The following is a 25,776-nucleotide window of genomic DNA, read 5'->3' as shown; positions in this document are numbered from 1 at the left end:
TGTGTAATTCAAAATCCACCAAACCATCGCATGATGGATTTCAATCAAGTGGGATTGAAATCAATCGCAGTGGGATTTCAACCAAGGAATCAAGTGTAAAAATCGTATGTAGTTGAGATAGTAAATGTGTGGTCCGTGCCTTCCCGCTCCCAGGGTCCTCAGATCCCGGGCGTCCGGGGATGCCCATACCAGGCTGCAAGCCCACGCACCAGCCCCGGATGAGAAAACACCTCACAGCCTCCGCACCAGCTCCACCCCAGGGCAAAAACAGGAAGCTGAGAAGCTGGGGGTGGGGAGTGGAGGGGGTCGGGGGTGTTATCTGGAGGATCTGCGCAGGCGTACTGGCTGCACCCCGCGTTTTCCCCCTGAGATAATTATCGTAGTCGGTCTCCACGGAAGTGGGAGTTGGGCGTGACAGGGTCGTCTACAATCAGAGGTCACGAGTTGAAGGCTAGACCGCCCGGGACTTTCCAAGCGGCTTGCTCCCGGAGAGGGCGGGGCGTCGCGGAGGGGCGGGGCTCCACGGAAGAGGCGGGGCGTCGCGGAGAGGGCCCCGCTGCTCTGGGCTCCTCTCCGGCTCCACAGCGCCGTTGGAGGAGGCCTGGGATGCTAGCCACGGGTCTGGCTTCCCGACACCATGCTCGCTCTCCTGGGCTCGGCGGCCCTGGTGCTGGTGGCCTGGGTGCCTTGGGTGGTGACTGCAGCCGCAGGTGAGCCGAGGGGCCTGGACGAGGGCCGGGCGGCTGGGAGGGAGAGCCCTGGGCGGCTGACCTTGGCCGCTAGCTGGGCGTGGGTGACCCGAGTCCCCGCACGCTGACCCCGTCACCCTCCCGACGGGAGCGGCGCCTGCGCCCCTGCTCAGCCTGGGGACGCTGTCCTGGGCCCAAACCTGGGGCCGGATGGCGGTGGGAGATCAGACAGCCGCAGAAACTCGATCTCCCAGCCTCGCGCGGTTTGTCCCGGCCGCAGCAATGAGTGAGATGAGGGTCACCTTAACGGGCTGAGGTTGCAGCAAGCTACCAAAACAATAACAAGCAAGCCAGGAAACCGCCGGGCTAGTTTGTTGCATCATGAGAGCGTTGACTTCTCTGTGCGGGATAGACAAGAGCGATCTTTTCATAGTGGCCTAAGCAACCCGAGGAAGAGAGCCCGGCATGCCAGCCAGGACTCCTGGGGGTTTGTGAGGCTGCTATTAAGTCCCGATTCCTCTTAAAAATCGGTACACCTGGGAGGTAAGGCACACCCCAAGTCTCATCCTGCAGCTAGCACCCAGTCCTGGAAATTCGTGCAAGTGGCCCGATGCAGCCCCAGGTGATTGTTTTGAAGCCCTTGGTCTTGGAAAGCTTCACGATCGTGTTTACTTCAGTATAAAAGGGAACCCCTCCCTATTTTCATGTAAAATGGACATTGAGGGGGGTGTACATTAAAAAATTAATTTTAGCCAGTTGTCCCAGCGCTGGAGAGACTGAGGTGAGGCGGGGGTTTGAGGTGAGAGGATAAGGGTGAGAATGTGCCTCAGAAGAACTGACCTCAAACTGGACTAGTTACTAAAGCATAATTTAAAGGAGCATTTCCTGGACTCGCCAGTAAGTGTTTTAAAGGGGTAAACTAAACTTTCAGTGCTGCCATTCCACAGATGAGGAAACTGAGGCACTGAGACATTAACTAGCTCGCCTAACATTAACTAGCTCGCCTAACACTGTGGACCAGTTACTGACTGAATCGAAAATCGTACCTTGTGAGTCGTTTCCTGGGAGCCTTGTGGCTTAACTACGCTGGGCTATTGTTTTGATGTGTACATGTGTGCACAGTGTGCTGCTATGTGCTCCTGAAACGGGAGGTCAGAGGTCACTGTCAGGTGCCGTGCTCTGGTGCTGTCCACCTTATCTGGACAGGGTCTCTGAACGTGGAGCTGGATAATATATTGGCCACTCATCAAGCACCAAGCACCCTCCTGCTGTCATCAGCTGGGCCCTGGGATGACTGGTGTGTGCTGCCACACCCAGCTGGAGGCTAACTCAGGTCCTTGTGTGTAGCGCGAATTCTAATTGGTCTTTATAATAAAAACCTGGAGTCGGATATTAGGGGGTGAAAGATGAAAGATCAGAGAACCTGAGCAGCCAGCCACTAGGTCTTACCTCTACCAATGCTCAGACAGAAATGGGTATCCCATCTCTCTACAAGTCCTCAGACTGAATGCTGTGAATTCCTGTCTCCTCCCGCCTTATATCCCCCTCTCTGCCCAGCCATTCCCTGTCTGTCTCCACCTCCCTAGAGCTGGTAATAGAGTCGTGTGTCTCCCAAGTACTGGAATGAAAGGTGTGAGCCATCACAGCCTGGCTCTGATTCTCTTTTAGACTGACCTTGTGTCGTCCAGAATGGCCTTGAACTCTCAGAGATCCCTCTGTCTCTGCCTCCTGAGTGCTGGGATTAAAACTGTGTGCCACCAGTGCCTTGCCTCTATAGCTCACTGGTGGCTCGCTCTGATCTTCAGGCAAGCTTTATTTGTTAGATCGCAAATAAATTCTCACCACGCTCTTGCTTGCGCAGCCAGCACGTTTGTCAGCTGAGCCGTTTCCCCGCACTCTTGTGTTTTGGTTTATTAAAATAGGTTCTCACTGTGTAGCCTGGCTGGTTTTGAACCTGAACGCTCTTGCCTCGGCTGCTTGAGGACTGGGATACTGGCATGTGCTACCACGCCACGCCAGAACTGGGTTGTTCTGAGATGGGTCTCACTGTATGGCCCTGGCAGAACTGGAACTCATAGAGACCAACCTACCTCTGCCTCTAGATCTAGAGTACAGGGATTAAAAATGTGCACTACCACACCCAACCAGAGCTATTTTCTTAAAATATTTCAAATAAAATAGTTAACTATTCATTTACATGTTAAAGGTTTCCTTCCTAGTTCTCTTTCTGGTAATCCTCTCTTCCCCCTAAAGGGATAATAATGTCAGAAAATAAGTGAATTATTACTCTAAATTTGAGATTGTAATGTTGGTCCTTAGACCAAATGTCAAAAAAAATTAATTAAATTAAATCATGCTTTGTATCCTAGTAAGGGCCATCTCGGACTTTAGACCAAGAAAATTGTTCAACTTGTTAATGAAATCTTAGTGTATAATTGTATGGCTGTATGTCTTTATAGTTACATCACACTTCAGAAAATAGTACACCCTACTGGCCTTCAAGATGAACATCAAAGGGTGGAGACAACTGAAATTATAAGTAAATGAATGCTTCTGTATAAATGTTACATGCTGGACCAACAATATGGCTAAGCAGGAAAAGGCACCTGCCCCCAAGCCTGAGGACCTGAGTTCAGGCCCTACCCACATGGGATAGAGACAGAGAGAGAGAGAGAGGGAGAGAGACCTCAGACCTCAGACCTCAGACCTCCACATGCTCGCCTCTGGCGTGAACGTGCCTGCACACAGGCACATACACAAATTAAGAAATGGTATGCTCCATGCTGAGGGGAGGCTAGACTATTTTTAACGACACCAAAAAAATCTGTGAGAACAGAATCCAGTTAACTCTCATTTCCAAATCTGTTTGTTGGGGCGTACCATACAGCACAGGTCAGCAGAAGAAAGGCACTCCAAGATGGAATGTTGAGGCCTCTTCTGATGGGCTGAATCCCTAACAGCTGTAGGAAGGCATGTTTATTGATTGTTACACAAAGTATTTCATCATACCAAGGTCCCACATCTAATTTTAGCGTCTTCCTAAAGGAGAGCATTGCATGCCCCCAGGACTCTAGTCCTTTCTTATATATCGTTTGCAATATACAATAATGCAAGAGCCTCAGGTGTGCCGGAGGTGTCTTGTGACCAAAGTCATGGGGTGGCTGCAATGCCTCTTCAGTAAAACAAGCTCTGTTTTCCACCAGGATTCCGCAAGGTCACGGTACTTCTGAAACCACAGCTTTTCACCATATCCGCCCGGTTCAGTGACTGCTGAGTTCCTACACCATCCATTCACTTAGGAGTTGGTCACCCAAGTACCAAAATACCTTTACCCTTGGGCTCCTTCAGTGAGTGCTAGAAAGATGCATCCTCCTGGCTGTACCTCATCAGATCTCCACTTCCTCTTGGGCTTACATTCATTTTGATTAAAATATTATGAACTGGAGTCTAGAGAGATGGCTCAGCAGTTTAGAATATTGGCTGCTCTTTCAGAGGACCCAGGTTCAGTTCCCAGCACCCACGTGGTAGCATCCAAGCACTTGTAACTCCAGGTCTAGGTAGACCTGATGCCTTTTCTGACCAGACAAGGACATGGTGTGCATACAGGCAAAGTACTCCTACATATAAATTTGAAAAAGAATGTTATGAACAGAATACTATAACTGCTGCAAATGCTGTTGGATCCTTTGTTAATCTTATATGCCCAGTTACCGCCCGTCCTGCACAGAATCTGTAAATTCCATCAAATGGGATGGGGCTCAAGTGAAGATAAGGCCAGCAGGATAGATGCGGGTTAGGGATGAAGGTCAAAGGCTCTGATGGTGTCCTGGAATGGAGTTCCTAGCATATACCAGTCCACAACACTGAGAAAGTAAATACCGAGAGTGGAGAGACTTGATAGATACCTCCCCCGACAGGTAAAAAGAAAAAAGAATCAGAAAATGTTTTCTCCGGAATCTCCTCATGTAATCTAACTGTAATCTGTAAACTTGTGGGGTAGAAGCGTGTCAGGATAGGACATGATAGCCTTGAGGCAGAAGTTTTCAAAACGGGAAATAACAGCGCAGCCAGATATGAAAAGATTCTTTTTAAAAATTACAGCCTAGGAACTGGAGAGATGGGGGTGGGGGTAAGAGCACTTCATGCTCGGGTGGCGGGACCTGGGTCTGGTTCCCAACACGCAGCTGGTGACTCACATCGTTCCCTAACTCCGGTTCCAGGGGACTCAATAAGCATGTATGCAGGAAAAGCACTCATAAAGTAAATCTTAAAAAAAAAATTAGCACATCAGGACTGGAGAAATGGCCCACGGTCGGCTCCGTCTCCAGGACGTGCCAGCACGATCGTCCGCCCAGGGCAGCACCTGCTCGAGTGCTCCTACCCACACAGACACACACAAGCTTATTTTAAAAACATGTCTTTTTAAGGACTCTAGAAAAGTGATGGAGTGCGCAGCGCGAGTCAGTCTCCACCTAGACAGCACTTGAGCTGCTGTCGGCACTCTTCTGGAACTCTCTAGAGTGTGCCGAAGGCATGCCTGCGTCTCCCGGGGTGACTTGATGAGCAGGTGGCTGTGCCAGTCACAGACAGAAGGACCTGAAGTCATCGACCCAAAAGAGGGACTCTGCTTTGAAGGGAAACGAAATACTTTATTCTGAAACAAATATGAGTGACCAAAACCCAGGAAGACATATTCAAGGGTTACATCATCTTTTTTTTTTTCTGTACCCACAGAGCAAACAATCCTAGAACATTCAGTGACTCTGAGGATGGGGGAATCACATAGACAAGTTAAAGGAGTGAGGGGCTCTAGCCGCCAGAAGGAAATGATACCTACTTTGTCCTTAGAAGAGTGTCTAGATCAGAGGTCTACTCTTGTACCTACTATTCCTGCATGTGTTAGGTCTGCAGTGATGCTTGTTTCCAAAGGTTCCGGAGCAGCCATTATCCCAACCTCCCAGTGCCTGGGGTGGCAGATGGGCCTGTGCCTTAACTCCTTGGTGGGGGGCGGGGAGATGCACTCTAAATCTGGTCCTTTGTCATAGAGTTTCTTTGGAAGTTTCTAATTCACACAAATAAAGCTGTAAGAGACAACGCATTGTATATTAATAGTTTGATGCAGCAATTATAAAGGTATGCATATCTCATGTTTAAAATGTAAACAAAATCTCTCCTTCCTAGGGTGGAGATCTTCCCTTTGTCCGGGATGTCTAATAATCAGTGAAGCAGTACAGAGACTGTGTCAAGGGACTCTCTTATTTACCTCATAATGACCGGTCCTCAACCCCACTGTAATCATTCTGTACCGTATCTATTTTTATTATCTAACTTTATCCTAACTGTGTAGATACTTCTGCAGGAAAGAATCTGGATAGAGCTGGTTCTAACTGCAGTGTGAGGCATCCGCTGGGCTTGGGCTACAGCTCCCACGCATCAGCGGAGATTACTGTGTGTGAGTCAATTCTGTCCTGGGGCTGGAGAGATGGCTTAGTCTTTCATTACCTAACTGCACTTGCAAAGGACCTGGGTTCAATTCCCAGCACCTACTTGGTGATTCACAACCATCTGTAGCTCCAGTTCCAGGAGATCTGATTCCCCCTTCAAGCCTACATGGAATACATATGTACATGTGAGCCAAATATTCTCATGTAAAATAGCATACATAAATCGAATTTAAAATTTTAAAATATTTTTGATATTTCCTGATTAAAATACAGTTCCGTCATCCCCCCCATCCCTCTTCTCCTTCCATACCCTCCCACGTACCACCACTCCCAGCTCCTCACTCTTTCAAATTCATGATCTCTTTTCCTGCAACTTTGTGTGTGTTTGTACGTATTCCTAAATGTGTAATTAACAACCTTCTTAATCTGTATAATGTTACCTGTGTATGTGTTTTCAGGCTGACCATTTGATACTGGACACCCAAATCAAATGATTGACGTGCTTTTTCTGACAGACTATATTTCTCCTGCTCACTGCATTCCCAGTTGCCCGTACTCTTCGTTTTGTTTCTCTAAGACGGAGGCCTCCTGCCTGAGCTTTTCCCTTCCACATTAGCATGTCTGATGGTGATGTGCTCATTTAGGTCATGTTAGGCAGTCATGTTGGGAGCCGTCATGGATGTAGCCTCTGGCATTTCTAGGAGACACGATTGATTCCCTGTTTTCCTGGCTCATAACGCTCCCTCTCCCCCAGCGGTCCCTGAGCCTTATGTACAACTGGGACTTATGCTCCACGACTTTGCATTTTGATCAGTTGTATTTTTCTGTTATGCTCTCCCTCTGTTGCACAGAGAACTACACTTCCCTGGGAGTGTAAGGACAAACATTTAAAACAGAGTTAGGAATTATGATGGTGTTAGTAGAGTGACATTTGTAGGTTCTCTGCCAAGATCCGTGACTTCACTAGGCCTGGGCAGTTGACAAAGTTTTCAGTGCCAGGAAGGATTTCTGTCTTGTTAAGCAGATCTGAAGTTCAATTGGTGAGCCATTGGTGACCGCCAATGTGTGTGTGCCCCTATTGCACCAGAGGGTTAGTATACATGCTGGTGTGCTGGTGGTTCTTAGACATCATAGCTAAAAACAAAAATTGAAATGAATGCATTCAGTCGTGTTATTGATGTGAATAACAATTTATAAAATTTTTATAGCCTATAAATAATCATTTTGTTGTTTGTTGGCTTTATAGGTGGAGAAGATCTGGAACCTCCTGGGGATATAGATGTCTATATTATAGATGACAGCTTTACCCTAAAGTGGAGCAGCAATGAAGAGTCAGTGAACAATGTGACTTTTTCAGCAGAATATCAAACGTAGGTGACTAACTGGCCCGCTGCAATGATACGGGGCATTTTTCTAATTATTTTGTTGTTGTGTTTTATTTTGTTTTGTTTGTTTTTTGAGACAGGGTTTCTCTTTGGTTTGGAGTCTGTCCTGGATCTCTCTCTGTAGACCAGGCTGGCCTCAAACTCACAGAGATCTGCCTGCCTCTCTCCTGAGTGCTGGGATTAAAGGCGTGCGCCACCACCACCTGGCTCCATGATTTCTTTTTAATGTGGGAAGCATTAATTTCCATCATAAGAGATTCTACTTCCCGTCACATTTGTGGCTGTCTCAGTGGACGCTGAGCTGAAGGGCTGGTGAGGTGGCTCAGCGGGCAGAAGTGCATGCCGCCAAGCTTGATAGACCAAGTGGATTTCCAGGACCTGCATGGAAGGAAAGAACCAGTTCCTGCAAGTTGTCCTCTGACCCCCACTCCTGTGCCGTGGTGTGTTTGCACAGACACATGCACACTCATGCACGGACGCGTATACAAAATAAAGACGACGTTTCTTGAGGTCTATGGTTGAGAGTAGTACACAGCTTCTCCCATCTCTTCTCTGCATGGATGTCACATATTCATTAAATGTTTTATGGTGTCTGAACTGTCTTGACATGTGCAGAGACCCCGGAAGGCATGCTGGGTCCTAGAATAGCCCCTCACAGCCTTCTGCAGTCAGTTTTCCTTTCATTCCCATCATACACAAAGGTTTCGCTTTTTAAAAATTGGGCTAATTTATGTGCATGACTATTTTGCCTGTGTGTGTGTGTGTGTATATATATACACCATGGGCATGCCTGGTACCTGTGGAGGCCAGAAGAGGGCACTGGACTCCCAGGAACTGTAGTTAGGGAAGGTTGTGAACCACATGTGTGCTGGGGATCTACCAGGTCCTCTGCAAGAGCAGTAAGTGCTGGTAGCCACTGAGCCGTCTCTCCAGCCCTAGATTTTCCTCTTAGACACGGTTCATATTCATGAGTGTTTCAGACCCTGCATTTCCATAGACTGAATGCCTTCGTCAGTGCCTCTTTCTCAGCACTGACTTTCTGCCTCCCATTGCCAGGGCGATCAGCAGAGGGCCTCTAAGGCAGGCTTACAGGAGGGCCCATCCTCCATCTCCTGCTCTGTGTGGGTTCCCCGACTACACCCCTCTGTCCCTGTGTAGGATGGAGTCAGCAGTGAAGGAAGGTGTCAGGACCCCAGTGCTTTCCCCACCACTGCACTGTGTTTCCACATGTTACTAAGACAGAGTGACCCAGAGATTCCTGACTGTGTCTGTGTGCACAGGCACTTTGTATCTTGAGCGGGTTTTCCGTACATTCCGTTTTGAGTTTTGATGCCATTTGTTCTTTGCCTTAGGTTGGGTTCTTCACCAGCAGCTGGCTTAGGTATAGTGGGGATCTTTCCAGATGCCTTTAAAGTTACCCATAAGAAAGAGCAGACGGCCATAGTCTCACACAAACACTATTATCCCAGACCCAGTTCACGGTCGTCTGTGCCCACTGTCCTGGCCTCCTTACCCTTGAATGCAGTAGCCACCCACTGACAGATGAGCTCCGTCTCCAGGAACACGGAAGGACACAGATAAGGAATCGCAGTGGGTGAAGAGGACAGTGGGGCGAGTTTCATAGTCACACAGTCAGTCATTGTCATCATGCTAAGCTCAAGGTGTCGCACACGCTAGGCCAGCACTGACCACTGAGCAACACCCTCACCACATTTTTTATTATTTAATTTTTCTTATTTTTGTTTGTTTGTTTGTTTAGATGTTTATTTGTGGAGTCTTACTGTATAGCCTAGAATTATTTCAAACTTACTGTGTAGCCCAGGCTGGCATCAAAGGTTCAATCCCCCTGTCTGAGCCTTCCCAGTGCTAGGATTCTAAACATGGATCACTGTTCCCAGCCATGCCCCATTTTAAGACTATTAATACAAGTCACCTAAAGTTTTCTGATTGGGCATTTCTGCTGGAATCCATTTGTTTACATTGACATACCAAGGTTTTGTTTCTGGTGTTGTAATAGAATTAGAGAGGGCTTGGCAGCTGTCTGGCCTTGCAGAGGACCCAACTCAGGTGCTCAGCACAGGGCAGACAGCTCACAACACCTGGAACCCCAGCTCTAGCTGTTCCCCACAGGGACCCAAACTAACATACACATGCCCACACATAGACACATGTGTACATAATTCTAGAAGAAATCTTTGAAGAATTAAAGACCCTAGGAAACAGTGATTGGTTTGGGATTGGGCCAAGGAAACTCACGCCACACAGTACTGAGGTCTATCCTTGGATAGGCAGTCTATTTGTAGAGGGTCATCGTCTGTAAAGGGAGGACCACTCTTCTCCCAGACACCCAGACCCGAATAATCACACAGAAACGATATTACTTGCAACACTGCTTGGCCAGTGGCTCAGGCATATTCTAGCTTGCTCTTGCATCTTAAATTAACCCATTTCTATTAGTCTGTGTATTGCCACGTGGCCATGGCGTTACCTCATTTTCTACATGTCTTGTTTCCTCGGTGACTACCTGGCATCTGCTTGACTCTGCCTACTCTCTCTATATATCTCTGTTTGGATTTTCCTCCTGGCTTTATTTCTGCTAAGCCATTGGCCAAAACAGCTTTTTTATTAACCAATAGTAATAAAACATAGTCATAGCATACGAAAGGGAATCCCACATCAATCATCAGACCAATTCCCAATCTTCCATAAGGAAATTGGAGTCCAGAGACACAGATCCAGAAGTCACAGAGCTCCTCGGCTGGCCACATCTGCTCTGTCTTATGGATTATTTGTTTCTGGTTCCTTGAAATGCTAATGTAACCACTCAGAGAATTGATGTGAAAACCCTGTTAAAAATTGACCAAATGGCCAGGTGATGGTGGCGTTCTGGAGGCAGAGGCAGAGGGATCTCCAGGTTTGAGGCCAGCCTGGTCTACTGAGTGAGTTCCAGGACAGCCAGAGCTACACAGAGAAACCTGTATCAAAAAAACAAAAAAACAGTAATAACAAAAATTAATTAAATATCTGACTTATTCCAAGTAGTGACATAGCTCATATGTATCAGAAAGGTATCAAAGGGTAGCCAGGTAAATGTTAACAGGACATTATCTCAAAGGAAATATTGTCTTAAGTATAATTTCCATTTTATTTTTCCCAGATGTTTTCTTCTGTCATTATGAAGCCACCTCTTTGGTGGACTTTGGTGGAGGTCATAGGGCAGCACCGAGAGGCCTGTGTCCAGGCTTCCCAAGTAGATCCGACTGCCTCGCTCTATGGCACAGCTCACGTAGTAACACAGCTTGGGAAGCTTGGAAAGCACATGGCCTTTGAAGGCGTCCGCTTTAGAAACGTCTCTGACGGCAGCAGCCTCTGCTGTTCCAAATGACAAACTTCTTAACGGGCTTGTCCTTGGGCACCTCCTGGGCACACGTGTGCCGTGAATTGCCTGCACTTTGCCCATGACCTTTTTCTACAGCTGTTGTTAATTTGTTGGTATTGTTTCTGACCCTGCCCTTCAGCTCACATACTTGGCACGTGGTGATGCTCAGCATGGGAAGTAAGTTCTTAAGCTAACCACGACATGTCTCTGCAACTTCTGTGTGGACATGAGCTCATTCCATCTTTTTTCTCAATTAAAAGAGAAGAGATGGAGAACTGGTTCAAACCGCCCGCGTGTCTGCATATTACGGGGACCACGTGCCAGTTCTCTTTACTGAATGCAGATGTTTTTGTCAACATGAAGGTTCGTGTAAGAGCTGAGAAAGGAAAGCGCACTTCTTCATGGAATGAGATTGAGCCGTTCATTCCACATAATAAAGGTGAGAAAGCATCGCTGGCTGCCTCATTGTTCCCTAGCAAATGTCACCAGAGAAGTTCTCCGCCTGGTGCCGCTCCTTCCCGCTAAGATCCGTTTTTTCTGGTGTTAGTGGCTCTCTGGGTGTGGTCACCAAGAGCCTTTTAGGAGTTCCTAAAGTCAACACTCCCTAGTAATCTGGAGATTTTATTGCCTCATTTATTTTGATATTTGATTGTCTGTATAAAGAGAATTTTGAAAGGATGCTAGCTAGACACACGGCATGAACTTACTGGCTGCCGATGTGGGTCTGTGTTGGTTAGTTCACAGGGTAATGAGATGTTTTTAATGTAGGTTTTTAAAAATCACGCCTTAAAGTTCTTGTTTTTGGAAATTACTTTTGTAACAATGTGTCTGATAATTTTATCATCTTTGTGAATCCACATTTTGTAGTTTTGTCTACTCTCATGGGCAGTATGCTGAGTGTAAACAGATCTTCAACAGCTGCCGTGGTTTCTATGGCAGCACAGAGATCTGGAGACCAGAACTCGAGACACACTGTCCTGTCTCCGTCTTCAGGCCTGTCCTGTGCCCACTGTCATACCCTCCTATTCCTTCTCATCACTGTCCATTCACTTCCTTGCTTCTCACATGTTGTCACCTCTGCAGACGGCAGCGGCCACCTCTTCTCACGGGTGTATCCCCGATCCTCAGGCTGGTGCGTCTGAGCACAGCGTGCACGGGACTCCACTCCCTCGAAGCTCTCTCCCGGCTCCCCCGGGAACTGCTCACTCCTGAGTCTCCTGGTCACTCAGCTTTCTCTTTCTTTTCCTGTTGTTCTCTCTAGGACATGTCAAGCTTGGGCTGCTGCCAGCCTAAGTCATTGAATCTGCTTTTGACTCCCAGCATTCCATTCCCTGCCCCATGTTCCCTCTGAGCATTAGACTGGTGTCCCCTTCTCCATTCAGTGTCTGCCGAGATGGCAAAGCCATCTCACAGTGAAAATGGTCAAGCAAAGCTCTCAGTCTCGCTCATAGCCCTTCCTGCAGCCCTTGCCATCTCAGGGAATGACATCAGCTGTAATTTGCTTGACCCTACATTCATTTTGGTCCTTTCCTACATTTTATACCTCACAAGTGTCACGTGAGGATGTCTGAAACGTCCCTTTTTACTGAGGCCCTTGTCGTCTTCTCTTGATTTTTTTTGACCTCGCTGCGTCCTATCCCTTGGCCAGGCTGATCATTCCAAAACCTGAGTGGGATTTGGCTCTTGGCCATCCTCAGCCCCCCAGTGTCTTCTTAAATTGTTACCACTTCCTTCTGTGTGGCCTCCAACCACATTTCTGACTCCTCCTGAGCCCTCTCACGCACTCTGTGCCCTTCACTGTCCCATCTTAGAGAGTTCACATGTGGTCCCCAGGACCTGGGTTGCTGTTCTGCCATCTGTACAGCTCGGTGCTTTGTTCTGGCTTCTGCTCGGAGGTTTCAGAACGGCTGGCTTCCCTATTTGTGCCCTTCCCGCTCTTCACATGTTTGTCAGCAGTGCCTGCGTGCAGACCTTGGTTTAGGGTTGTTTGTGCCGTGACCTCCCAAAGTGTCAGACCCATGAAGGCTTTCCTCTGTCTTACCGCTCCAGGCACATTTTAGAGGGGTCTCCCTGAAGTTCTGTAATTGTTCTCTGCTGTCAACAGCTCACATTGGCCCCCCAGGAGTACATTTGGAAGCTGAAGACAAAGCTATATTAGTCCACATCTCTCAACCCGGAGAAGGTGGGAAGATGTGGGGAAGTGATAGTTTCGACTTCAAGTACCAGATAGTGTTCTGGCAGAAGTCTTCAGGTGTGACTGTAAGTGTCTCTTCTGACCCCGATTGCATGTGAGAGAGAAGGCGGTGAGTGAATTCTAAAATTTGACTCTTTATTTTTTATCTTTTTTGTAGCAAAATGTTACAACCAATTGTTGCATAGAAAAAATTTTAGAACTGTTACCAGAGACTACTTACTGTTTAAAAGTTGAAGCGATACATCAGGACCTCAGGAAGCAGAGCAACTTCAGCGAGGTGCAGTGTATAAACACCACTGGTAAGCGAGAGCTCTTGATCTCAGGTCAGGAACAGACTATGGACAGCATGGAATTTGCACATGTTACATGATGGAATTTAATGAAGGTTTAATAATTATTAAAACAGAGCATTGGGTAGTGGTGTGTGATTGAACACTTGTCTAGCACACGCACACACAAAAGGAAGGGAGCATAATAGCACTTACAGAATCAAGTCATTTACTTTAGTAATTTTTGTCTCAATAATAATAAAAATTAATTCTACTTAAAAGTTCAAATTTTATAGTATCATAAATGCTTTTTACTTGCCTGCAGTCCCTCATGTAGTTGCTAGCAGAGTAGCTGGTGTCCGAAGCATGCCTCTACAGATGAAATGTCCGAAGTGCTTATCTCTGCTAAGCTTACCAGTAACTAAGGTCAGGGGTAGGAACTGGGCTTGTTCGTGGTTTTAACTGTAAATTTAGTATGTTTTGTCTCTTAAGATCAGACAGGATAAATACAGTTCTGTCTCACTAGTTTAAAGGCTGAAGAGAGGGCTCAGAGGTTAAGAGCACTGGCTGCTCTTCCAGAGTTCCTGAGTTCAATTCCCAGCAATCACGTGGTAGCTCACAACCATCTGTAGTGAGATCTGGTGCCCTCTTCTGGTGTACATACTTACATGCAGGCAGAACATAATTTTTTTTTAAAAAAAAAGTGTTATAAAATATGTATGTTTAATGGATTCTTTGACTTCTAGAGACAAATAGATTGCCTGTTCCAGAAAACATAGAATTGGACACCCAGGGTGACAACTATGTTCTCAGATGGGACTATGCGTCTCCAAACGTGAGCTTCAGAGCACAGTGGCTCCCGTGAGTCCCTTTTCTACCCGTTCTTTACTAATGTGCTTTGATGTCCGTTCACGCTGCCTCTGTGTGCCACTGACCGCACACAGAGGGACTGACTGAGAGTGGGTGAGGTGCGCTGGGAAGCCGTGAGTCGTCTTGTAGGTTCCCTGTCTCAGGGGAAGTGGTGGCCTGTGATAGAGCAGGACACCCGGTGGCCAGGCCTGGCCCCTGTACACATCCCAGCCCATATACAGATGCACACACCATACTCATCCACGGGTGTGCACTCGCCGGCTCACACACAAAGGAAAGAGAAGTAATGTCGCCAAGGAGGGTGGCTTCATCCGAAACTCGCCTTGCTCTTGTGGTTGTGGACAGAAGCTCTGTCTTGAAACTGTAGGACTCAAGGCCACATCTCAGAGGCCCTTAGGAGGGGACTGTGACCTTTACACCTGTGTGAAGAGTTCACCTTAAAGGTCATGTCCACCAAGGAGATGTTTCATTCCATTAACTCAGAATAGCAGATTGGATCATTTAGCTAAATCTTCAAAAGCCCTCCTCCTGTCAAACAGTGTAATCTGACAGGAAAGCGAAGCAGCCACCATCTTTTCAGCTCTTGCTCACACTGTGAAGGGATTGTAGGAAGTGTGTGGTACGGGGGACAGAAGCCTTGAGGGTGTCCTAGAAGAGCAGAACAGACAGTTGGACAAAGAGAAGTGACTTAAGAAAACAAAAAGTTGTGTGGGACTAGACTTGGCACTGGCTGCCTGTCTCAGACATCTTTGGGCCATTGGCAATTTTGTGCAGGGAGGGAAGGTGGCCTGGGGTCTGTTTGGCTATATGTGGTCGTATTCTATGTGGGGCCCTGTGCTCAGGTGGCAGAATGCCTGAGGAAGCCACCTAGGAGGTTTGCAGTTCTGGCCTTCAGTTGAGATGCTTCGAGCTCCAGTCTCGGCCAGTAGATTCTCCTCTCCAGCCTCAGGGAGGGACTCCCCCTTGGTGGGATGTGCTCTGTAAGGGACGCCATGGAAAAGTTGTGGCACTTTTGCCAGGGTGTTGTCCAGAAGGGAGGGGCCCTATTTATAGTTGGCAGGACTTTGTGACAGGAATGTTCCCATAATGGCCACTTTGAAGCTACCAGCTTGAAGTCTTTGAATGTGGATCTGGGAAGACACGCATGCACATGCATGGTTAAGTAATGTGGTTTAGCATGTGAGAGTCAGAAATAGCTTCAAGAAAAGATAACTGGGCTCTCTTACTTATGGTCACTATTGTGATGCATCACTGTGAGCAAAAGAAGTTGGAGAAGGAAAGGGTTTACTTGGCTCGCACTCCGTATCATAGTCCACCATGAGGGAAGTCAGGGCAGGAGCCTGGAGGAGGAGCTGATGCCGAGGCCATGGAGAGGTGCTGCTTACTGGCTTGGTCCTCGGGGCTTTCCTATCAAACCCATGACCACCATCCAGGGGTGTCCATACCCACAATGGGCTGGGCCCTCCCCCGTCTATCAGTAACTAATAGGATGCCCTACAGGCTTGCCTGCTTACAGCCTATGTATTCTGGAGGCCTCTGCTCAGTTGAGATTCCCTTCTCGCTGTTGACTATAGCTTGTACCAAGTTCACATAAGACTAGCCAGGACATAAGACAGGGTATACTTTGAATATTTTTAGTAAGTTTTTATTTCTGAATTTTATATCAGCCTTTTAATAATAATTTGTTTAAAAGACATGTACGTGTACTTGGAAGCGATGGCTTAGCTGAGAAAGCATGAGCCAGAGTTGAGGTACAGGTGTGGCAGCCCCTGGGAATCAGACGGGGTTCTGGGGCAAGCTGGCTAGCTGGACCTTCCAGGTCAGTGCGTTGCAAGCTGGGTGAAATATCCTGCCTCAAAAAAATGGAGAGCAACCAAGACACCCTGCGTCAGTTTAAGGCCTACATAAACACACGTTCCCCACACACACACACACACACATGTGTACTACACACACGCACTTACATGCGCACACACACACACACACAGAGGAACAGCTTGCACATTACTGAGAAGTCCACGTACACTCTGGAGCATCCTCAGCTCTCCTTTGTTGAGATCAATCTCCTCCATTGTCCCATGAGTTTCCTAAATGGGGACGCTGTCCCTGGGACCATAGCGCTGACTGCAGTGTCTGACGTATTGTAAATCCTCACTCAGTACGTGTTTACTGAGTTCATGATAAAGTGTTGACTTTAACCTTCTGTTTTGTTTTGTTCTTTCAAGTGGCTTTTTAAAAAGTATTCGCAGAGGATATTCAGATAAATGGAGACCAGTGTCTGCCTGTGCAAATGTCCAGACTCCACACTGTGTTTTTCCTCAAAACACCACCCACGTGGAAAAGTTCTTTCTCCGGGTACAAGCCTCAGGTGGAAACACCACATCTTTCTGGTCTGAAAAGGAATTTGATTCCCAAAAATACAGTAAGCCATGTTTTTCTGAGACGACATCTGACACTGTAGCCCAGGTTGGCCCGGGACTCAGTGTAGCCCAGGCTGGCTTCAAACTCATGGCAATTCTCCTGCCTGAGCTCCTGAGAGCTGAGGTTACCAGTGTGGTTCATGCATGCCTTACCTCAGTTTTTTCACTTGAGACTGTAATTTCCTCATTTAGTTTAAGTTTGTAAGAATTGTTCTCAGGTGTCTAATTCTTCGTTTTCCTGTACATCTTCCCAGCTGCCATTCCTCCTCCGACCATTGCCGTTGCTACCACTGGGGAGTCTCTGCTTGTCCACGTGAGCTGTCAGGAGAATTCCAGCAGCAAATGTCAGGGACTAACTTACGAAATAATTTTTTGGGAAATCACTTCAAACACTAAGGTAAAAGCCTACACAGTAAACTTTGTGACTTAAGCCTCATAACTGTGGCTTGGGAAAAAACTGAGCAGGGAGGGAGAGAGAGAAAGACTGAGATGTACGTAGTGGCTTTAAGATGTGTGCATGGGGGGGTCTTATAGACATTTATGACTGCGGTAGAGTTGGTGTCAGCCTTTCCATGTTTCTGCAGGACAGTTATGGGCTGCCCGCATCTGGGTCCTACTTAGTTGTGAGTTCATGTGTGTGTGTTTGTGTGTGTGTGCATGTGTGTGTGAGCATGTATGTGAGTGTGTGTGTGTGTGTGTGAGGTGCGCGTGCACGTGTGTGAGTGCATGTGTGTGTGTGTGTGTGTGGTGCGTGTGTGTGTGTGAGTGAGCATGTGTGAGTGAGCATGTGTGTGAGTGCATGTGTATGTGCGTGTGTAGCAGGCTCTCTTGGACCACCAGCCCCTAAACCATGACAGGAGACATATTATGAACGCTGCATGCTCGGCCTTAGCTTCGACTTGTTTCTAGCTAGCTTTTTTTTTTTTTTTTTTTTTTTAACTTAACCCATTTCAGTTCATCTGTGTGCTTCCCCAAGGCTCGTTTCCCTCGTCTGTGTACTGTCCATCCTGCTTCCTGCTTCCTCTGTGTCTGGACAGCTGACCCCAGGCTGCCTGGCCCCCTTTCCCCTCTGCCTGCCAGCCCTGCCTATCCCTCCTCTGCCTAGCTATTGGCCATTGCGCTTTTTATTAGACCAGCCAGGTGCCCTGGGCAGGCAAGATGAGAGAGCCACACGTCTTTACATAGTTCAGCAAATGCTGCATAAAGAAATGCAGCACATCTTTACCTAATTAAATACTCTATTCCACAACATGCATGTGCGTGTGTGTGTGTGTGCACACGCACATGTGTACAATTGCCTGTTTATTTTGTGTGTATCCTAGGGCACACGTGAACTTCTAGGGCAGGTTGTGGAAGCGATCCCATCTTATACCTCCCAGGGGTTAAACTGGTGGTCGGGCTTCTCAGGAAGCCCAGGATTACCCACTGGGCCATCTTGCTAACCCTCGAGTTTGCTTTTGAACCATAGCTTGAGTCTATTGCTATGGCATTAGAACCATTTTACCATGATTCCCAGCACTGTCCTAAACTAAGGTTCCTTTATAAGAATGACAGTTGTGCCCGGGAATTCCTTGTGGTAAAGCCGCCCATATCAGTGGATACGGAACATCACGGTTTCTACCAGGTGCCCGTAGCGCTCCCTCAGAGGCATGTCAACCAAATATCTCCAGACGCTGTCACATGTCCTCAGCTGGCAGCTCCGGGGAGACAGAGCTGTGTGCATGATGAGTTCTGTGGACTCCACAGGAGAGAACGCCTCCAGAGGTCGGCTTCAGCTGTGGTGAGAGCACCAGCTAACACGCCTTCTCACGGATAGTAACGGGATGGACTTCATTCAGTGCTGCTCTGAGCCAGTCATTCGGCAGAGCCCGCCCAGCCCATGCCATGAGCCCCGGTGGAATCCAGTCAAAGAATCAAGCAAACAGTCTGGGGCAGCTGAGACAGTAAATGCTGTCTCTTCATGTTTGGTTGCATGTAAACAAATCCCAAAGCTCCGTCTGCTTCCGCTCCAGCCGTCTGCCTATGCTAACTGTAGCGTCATTTAACTCCGAGAATTAGCCTCAGCGTTCACCAGTCCAGCAGACGTTATACTGAGCTGTTCTTCTCTGAAGCACTTGGTAGCCCTAGCAACTTGGTGCTCGCAGGTGTTTGTCAGGTTTGAAATGAGGCGGCATCTGAAACACCTGGCGCAGACTCGGGCGCCTCAGTGGCTGTGCTGTCCCACGCAGCCGCTCATCGCCGGACTTGTGCTAGGCTTTATATCACCTGCCCCGTTTCCTTCCAAAAACAGTATTTGCAGTTAGTTTGCGCATCAGATACTGGTGAGCTCTGCTCACTGATGCTGAAGGCTGAGTGCACATGCTCAGAACAGAAGCCCAAGCATGCCTGATGGCGTAGTCTGGCCCGTGTGCTTGACCTGTGTGCCAGGAGGATGTGTGTGCCACGTGGTCTCTGGGACACAGGATGAGACTGGCGGGTCAGGCCTTAGAGGGAACTACCCTAGCCAGTTTATGGCCTAATGAGAAAACACATTTTGAGCTGCCAAGTGTTGAAATGGCTTTGTTACCCAGCACGGTTGTAGCATGGGCTGACCAGTGCAAACAGCAATGACAGGTTCTCCCTCAAGGATCGGGAAATAAGGTTCCAGTGAGTGGACGTCACCAGGCAGTGCAGCGTGCATGGTGATTTACTGGGGACAGCAGGGGACAGCAGCAGCCGGAGCCCTTACTCTTAACTGTCCCCACCAGTATGCAGCAGGGGCAATTAAAATGAAAATTGCCTGAGGAGGCATCATACGCTTTTTTTTAGTGACAGATTTTTAACTAATTTGGTTATGATGGGTGATTTAGTGACTTTATATTGCTTAGGCTACATACCAGCCAAGTGTTTGGAAGAGACCAATCATGAATAGAAAAGAAATCCAGAAAATGCATATTCCCTATCAGATTTTACGAAGCGACTAAGTTTCATCACTTATTTTATTATTGTTATAGAGAAAAAAGGTGCAGAAAAGCCCAAAGTTCACCATTATGAACCTGCAGCCGCTGACTGTGTATTGCGTGGAAGCAAGAGTACACTCCTTTGCCTCGTGGAACAAGAGCAGCAACTTCAGTGACAGGCAGTGTGAGAAAACAGGGGCAGGTGAGCATCTTCTAGATGTTTTGAATGGAGCTCGGGTTGATAAAGTGCTGCATTGGGATTGGTGGAGAATTTCGCCTTTGCTTCCAGTGGCAGAAAATGTCCTTCTTCAGCCCCAGGAATCAAAAGTGAACCCAGCAAGTCCTCCGAGGCCAGGGACACTCAGTCTCCCAGTTCCTGTCACTCTGTTTCACTCAGCACGCAGATAGTCACTGCTTGTCCTTGCTCACACAGCAATGTTCACACAGTGATAACCGCCTTCAGTCCTTGCTCGCTGACAAACAGCCAGGTCACTCACTGGTAGTGTTCCATTTTCTAGTCTTTAATAACTTGTGAAAATAGACGTTTTTGTGAAGGTTTTCATGTGTCCAGGCCTCAGTCTCCTTTGTATTTTAGTTCCTGGAGACAACTGGCTTAGCCACCGAGCACTGTGACTGTGCGGGTGCTGGGGACCCCAGCTGATGAGACCGCTCTGTTCATATGGTTCTCCTCTTGATCCCAGGGTCGTTTCTCAGGGCGGTCGTCAAGTGTGGCTGCCACTGCCCACAGTAGTGTATTGAGTGCCAGCCAAAGGTTCTCGGACACTCGTTCCTCTCCTCTGACTGTCTCGTGTGTTTACGCGCACGTCCTTGTGTGTTTTAGGAAATTCTCCTGTACTCTGGGCCGTGATTGGACTTGGCATTCTGTTTTTTTCTGCCCTGGTCTTTTGTGCTGGGAAAAACGTCCTGAAAGACCTCAGCCATGCCTTTTCATCACCCAAGCCTCCCCCAAGTATCCATGAGGTAAGTTTCTCTTCTTGTCACCAGCTAGGAATTGGGAAGCAAGTATTTGGATTCAGCAGATGATCTGTCCAGAAAGAAATCTGGGCTGATGTGGTTTTTTTTTTCTTCAGAATTCTGGTGATGTTGGACGCCTGGTATGGTAGTGCATGCCTGTAAAACTCAGGAAGCTAAGACAGGAGGATTGCAATGAGTTTGAGGCCAGCGTGAGCTGAGTAGTCAGATTCTATCTCCAAAAAACAAGACAGGAGGTTTTCAGAAGCTCCAGGCCAGCTAGAGCTTCAGAGAGACCCCGGCACAAACCAAGCGTGCTGTCATCAGCTTTAACCTCGGCACTTAGGAGGCAGGTAGATCTCTGAATTCAGGGTCAGGCAGGGCCATACGGTGAAACCCTGTCTCAAAAAAAAAAAAAAAAAAAGAAAGAAAGAAAAAAGGAAGGAAGGAAAGGAAAATGTTTAGAAACAATGGCTTACTGCGTACTTGCTGTTCTGCTGCATTCTGATTCCAAATGAGTACATGTAAGATACCCTCACAGTCTTCCTGGAATCGGGACAGGTTTCTGACTTCCTGTTCCCAGCACAGCCACCTTGGTGTGCCATCTTGCTCTTCTCCTATGTCCTTGTCATAGGGTGAGGGACTAGCTTGCTGCATGACCGTCAGTCCTGTAGGACACTGGAGATGAGCCAGCATGTGTGAGGCTACCTTCTTCCCATAGTCAGCCGTCAGTGGCACCTGACCATTTGCTAGTGAAATGTATGTTACAGTTGGAATAATGACTTGTCCCTGGCCTCGTGCGGCATTTGTCTTTCTGCTTCCCCCTGTGTGGTTTTCCACACCGTATGAGAAACACTGTTACCCTGTTATCCATCTGTCTTAACCTGGTCCCCTGGGTTAGGTCACGGGTGAAACCGAAACCACTGAATGGCTCAGGACTCCTGTGAGGTTAGCACCTACAGTCACAGCACTGAGTGAGGGAGGGCTCGTCCTAGACCCCGGGACCCAGGGCAGGGCAGGCTGGCCTTGAGAGGTCAGGCTTTGGATAGAGCTCCAGGGACCCCTGCAAGTCTGCACCAGGATTCCCCGGTGCCCGAGTTGTAAGGAAGAAGGACCTACGCCGTGATAGGCGTGATGCCCTCAGAGCTCAGCACCCAGCCTCCTGCGTGCCGGCATTTTAAATCCCTCTTTGTGCTCTGCTGGTGACAGCCGTGCCGTAAGCGGAAGTGGCTCCTTACCAGCCAGACTGCCAGGAAGATGTTCACGTCTCCCTTGGGCTTTCGAGTGCCAGCAGCTGGATGCTGCTCCTTCAAAATGTCTGTGATCCTAGTGCCCGCTCCCACCCCAGCCTTTGACAGCACAGTGTCTGTCTAAGCGTTCTCAGACTTGCCCAAAAAATGCCGTATATGCATGACTGGGTTTAGCTAATCTGTTGGAATGCACACGCTAAAAGGTAGGTCTGCTAATGTTGGGCATAGGAAAGCAAAGACATTAGAGCTAGAACATCAGTCTTTGTTTTAAAAACCTGTGTTCCCTTCTTTCTTCATCCTTAGCTTTTCTCTGAGCCGCCTTCGAAAAACCTTCTGCTTTTGACTCCTGAGGAGCACACCGAGAAGTGCTTCATCATCGAGAGCGCAGGCCTGGCTACTGTAGCAGAAGAAAACGGTGCACCTGAGGAAGATCACAGAAAGTACAGTTTCCAGACCAGCCAGGACTCGGGGAACTACTCTAACGAAGAGGAAGGTACCGGGAGTGAGAGCAGCCAAGGGCTCAGGCCGTAGGACTGCGTCTGCCCACAGTGGGCTCTTTCAGAGTTCCATGTGGGAAGGCCGAGGAACATGCCTTTGTCCTCCTGGGACCTGAGAGAGGGCCGCTGCTCCTTGGGAAAGGAGGAGCATCTTCAGAACCCAGGCCTGCAAAATGCGGCAGCTCTCCACCGCTGATGCGGAGGGGCAGGGTCTGGAGTGTTAGACCTTCGTCTGTGAAGAGACAGGCCTAACTGAAGGTGGCCACCCATTTCTGCTGCCAGCTGAAGTCCCAGGGTGCTGTCTTGTGCCACAGCGGTGGCCCGTTGCTGCGTATGCCATCGGGTGTTCGCCCCCTGTTCATTTTCTAGAAGAAATCCAGAACATTCAGCTTTTTAATACTGCCATAGCTCCTTGGTGTCTCAAAGGTGCTGTCGTCTGCACTGGCACTTCCTAACCCCTAACCTGCCACAGCAGTGTTGCTGACTAGAACTCAGAAGGGGCTGAAACAGTGGAGAGGGGAGCTCTCCAATCCGAGGAGTTGGCGTTTCAGCCTAGTAGGTAGGTAGTCTAGCACTTGTGGGAGCAGAAGATGCCGGCAGCAGACAGAAGTGGAATCGTATGTAGCTTTTCTGTGTTCCTTTGTAAACCAAGCTGACCTCTCCCATCAAGCAGTATTCAGGGACCCCGTCTCAGCATCCGTGTACCTAAAAAGAAACAGTGTCAAATACTAAGGCAAAGGAAGAATTGATTGTGTACCACCATCTGCGGGTGCCTGTAGCTAACTTTACATTGCTGCTCATGAGTGTCTGTTGTAGGCAGGTCATCTAACGGTCCCCGGTGTATTCCTTTCCCAGCTGCCTACGAATGCAGGGCCTGCCCGAGCAACATATCAAGGGCCCGCTGTATGAGTATTTACAGGTGTGGATACATGTATGTACATATGTAGAAAAAGTACAGAGCCCAGAAGGCTATGATACTTCAGATAACCTTGTATTTCTCCTGGGCCCTGGGGTCAAGTGTTACCGAAGCCTCCCACCGCCAGTGTAGCCTCTTGTACCTGGCCTGCATTGTTCCTTCGGTGTCTGTCTCCCCTCTAGTGCAGAAGCTTCACGTTCAGGGACCAAATTCCCCACTGTGCCCCAGCCCCATCATAGTGTGGTACTCGGCACAGACGTCTTATCCTTTTGTCTGTCTGCCTGAGGGTCTGCTGCCGCCGTGGTTTTACAGAACAAATACTGGAGCCAAAACTCAGGGTTTTGGTGGGTGCTACTTTGAACTTGGCTTCTGTGTGCCAGGGGTGTTGAGACGATGTCCTCCAAAGACATTCCCAGCAGCAGGACACTGCGGACGGTGTCCTGTGGGCAGCGGCCCTGCACATGGCGTCATGAGGTGAGCTGTGCAGGACTGCTGCCCTCTGGCTGCCTGGATCCAGACTGCTCACCTCGCCAGTGTCTGTGTCACCCGTCCCTCCATCTCCCGTGTCCTGAGGTCCCTTCTGCTCCAACTCGGGAGCCTCGGAGGGTGAACACAACTCGTGTTTGTCAGTTTCCTTCCTCGCAGTGGAGGAAATAATAAATTTATCTTTATTCCTAAGAAGTGTCCTGTTACTTAGTGGTAGTGACAGATTCTATTGCCTGCAGGCTTTGATTGATTGGCGGTGCTGCTGCCTCAGCTCCCAAGTGCTCAGATCACTGGCTGTGGCCTGACTCTTCCTAGGTGAAAAGGAAGAAATGTCACCGCCCAGGGTCGGGCACCAACAACAGAGCAAAGAGAGGGTGCCATCCAAGTCCGCGGTTCTCAGCCTGTGGGTCGCAACCTTTTTCAGTAAGCATTTTCACAGGGGTCTGATACCGGGTACCCTGGGTTTACCATTCATAACACCAAGATTACAGTTATGAAACATCAGTGGAATAATGTTATGGTTGGGGTTCTCCACACCATGAGGAACTGTACTAAAGGGTCCCAGCGTTAGGAAGGTTGAGAACGCTGCCCTGCAGCTCTGGTGAGGACTGGAAAGCTGTAGCTTGGCGCCCCCTGTCGGCAGCTCTCCTGGGAGTCCCCTCTTCCTGAGCAACAGTTCCCTGCTATCATCACCTCAAGAAGGGCTCTCTGATCCCATGACTTCCTGAGCCTTGGAAGAGTTCCTCACTTACGAAATTTTGGAACCTTCCCTTATCTCTCCAGTAGGGAATGTTTTAATTCATTACATCCAAAACCCCCTGGGCAGTGGTGGCACGTGCCTTTAATCACAGCACTCGAGGCAGAGGCAGGCGGATCTCTTGAATTCCAGGCCAACCTGGTCTACAGAGTCCCAGGACAGCCAAGGCTACACAGAGATATCCCAGCCCTCCCCTCTCCTCTGTGTCTGTGCTGCAGGTGAGCACACACTTGTGCATTAGTGTGAACACGCAGGTGTCACAAGTGTGGAGGTCTGAGTGAGACTTGAGATAGGATCTCCCTGTGAAGAGGAAGCTCAGGGTTCCGGCTGGGGTGGTTGAGCAGTGAGCTCTGGAGATCCTCCTGTCTACCCCAGGGCTAGGGTTGAGCGTAAACAGCAAAGCCTAACTTTTCTGTTAGGCGTTCGCGGTGTGTGCCCACTGTTCATGCCCCTTGCCCGAGACGGCTCCCAGAACACTGTCAGCTTTTCCTACAACTTTTCCTGGGCTTAGGATGACCACACAATTATCAGTCCTGAGGGCAGCATAAATACATGTGCGTGTGGGCGATGGACTGGGCATATTAACAGGAGAACAGTATCTTCTCCATCTACGAGAGCCCTGCCTGTGCCTGCCCCCTCAACCTGCGTCTGCAGAGGACATTCTGCAAGGAGCTAATGATGGAAATGAAGGACATTGGCAGGGTTGATACCCTGGCTTTTGGTGGGGAGGGGCAAATTGGGAAGAGGAGGGGAGCTGAAAACACTGCCCCGTGGCTGCTAGAAGTTAGATGTTACTTACCGTGAACACACACACACACACAGACACACACACACACCCTAAGTTTTCTGGATCCATCATGGAAGAAGAGAGGAGAGAGCAATTGTGTGCTCCTGGCAGAAAGTGAAGACGTTGTTGTTGTTGCTGTACGCCCTCCCCAGTCTCATCGTGCTTTTTAGTATTCGAGGATCTGACTTACACAGAGACAGCGCTGCTTTGGTATGCAGGTCCAGCATCCTCTGTACACTCTTCCTAAGAGCCGCTCCACGTTCGCATGTCGAAGTCAGCTTTGCACGTGTCTGACCTGCAGTTTTGTGTAGCGTGCTTCCTGGAAAGAGCATCCATAGCATTGCACAGAACGTCTTCTTCCAAGGCGGGCCCGGGAAATAAAGATCCTTTTCTTCTCCCCGTCTTTTTACAGCTACTGTGGGAGACTTCCCTGCTGGCTTTTGGCGGCGAGTGTTAATGCGTGGTCACAGAAAGTCCATGCATTAACGGCATTCGCCACTAGAGGGAGAAAAGTCACCTATT

General features: G+C 48.6%; 1 protein-coding gene across 1 annotated transcript; it reads left to right on the top strand.

The window, feature by feature from the left end:
* The first annotated feature begins 548 nt into the window (after positions 1–548).
* On the top strand, positions 549–23,905 carry Ifnar1 (interferon alpha and beta receptor subunit 1). Its single transcript, XM_048422347.3, has 11 exons — positions 549–710; positions 7,380–7,503; positions 11,158–11,336; positions 13,002–13,156; positions 13,249–13,390; positions 14,107–14,221; positions 16,456–16,652; positions 16,905–17,047; positions 19,644–19,791; positions 20,431–20,570; positions 22,115–23,905. Exons 1-11 carry the CDS (start codon positions 638–640, stop codon positions 22,340–22,342), a joined length of 1,644 nt encoding a protein of 547 aa, XP_048278304.3. The 5' UTR covers positions 549–637; the 3' UTR covers positions 22,343–23,905.
* The last annotated feature ends 1,871 nt before the right edge of the window (positions 23,906–25,776 follow it).

The sequence above is a fragment of the Myodes glareolus genome, chromosome 2 (genome assembly GCF_982192425.1).
Source record: "Myodes glareolus chromosome 2, mMyoGla1.1, whole genome shotgun sequence".
Taxonomy (NCBI): Eukaryota; Metazoa; Chordata; class Mammalia; order Rodentia; family Cricetidae; genus Myodes; species Myodes glareolus.
This window is presented reverse-complemented; position numbering and strand designations above follow the sequence as displayed.

Excerpts from the sequence above, each read along its gene's own strand:
- Ifnar1 (XM_048422347.3), top strand. The coding sequence starts at position 638 with ATGCTCGCTCTCCTGGGCTCGGCGGCCCTGGTGCTGGTGGCCTGGGTG. Across the intron at positions 14,222-16,455 it reads TTCAGAGCACAGTGGCTCCC|TGGCTTTTTAAAAAGTATTC; the intron begins GTGAGTCCCTTT and ends TGTTCTTTCAAG. Across the intron at positions 17,048-19,643 it reads AAATCACTTCAAACACTAAG|AGAAAAAAGGTGCAGAAAAG; the intron begins GTAAAAGCCTAC and ends TTATTGTTATAG.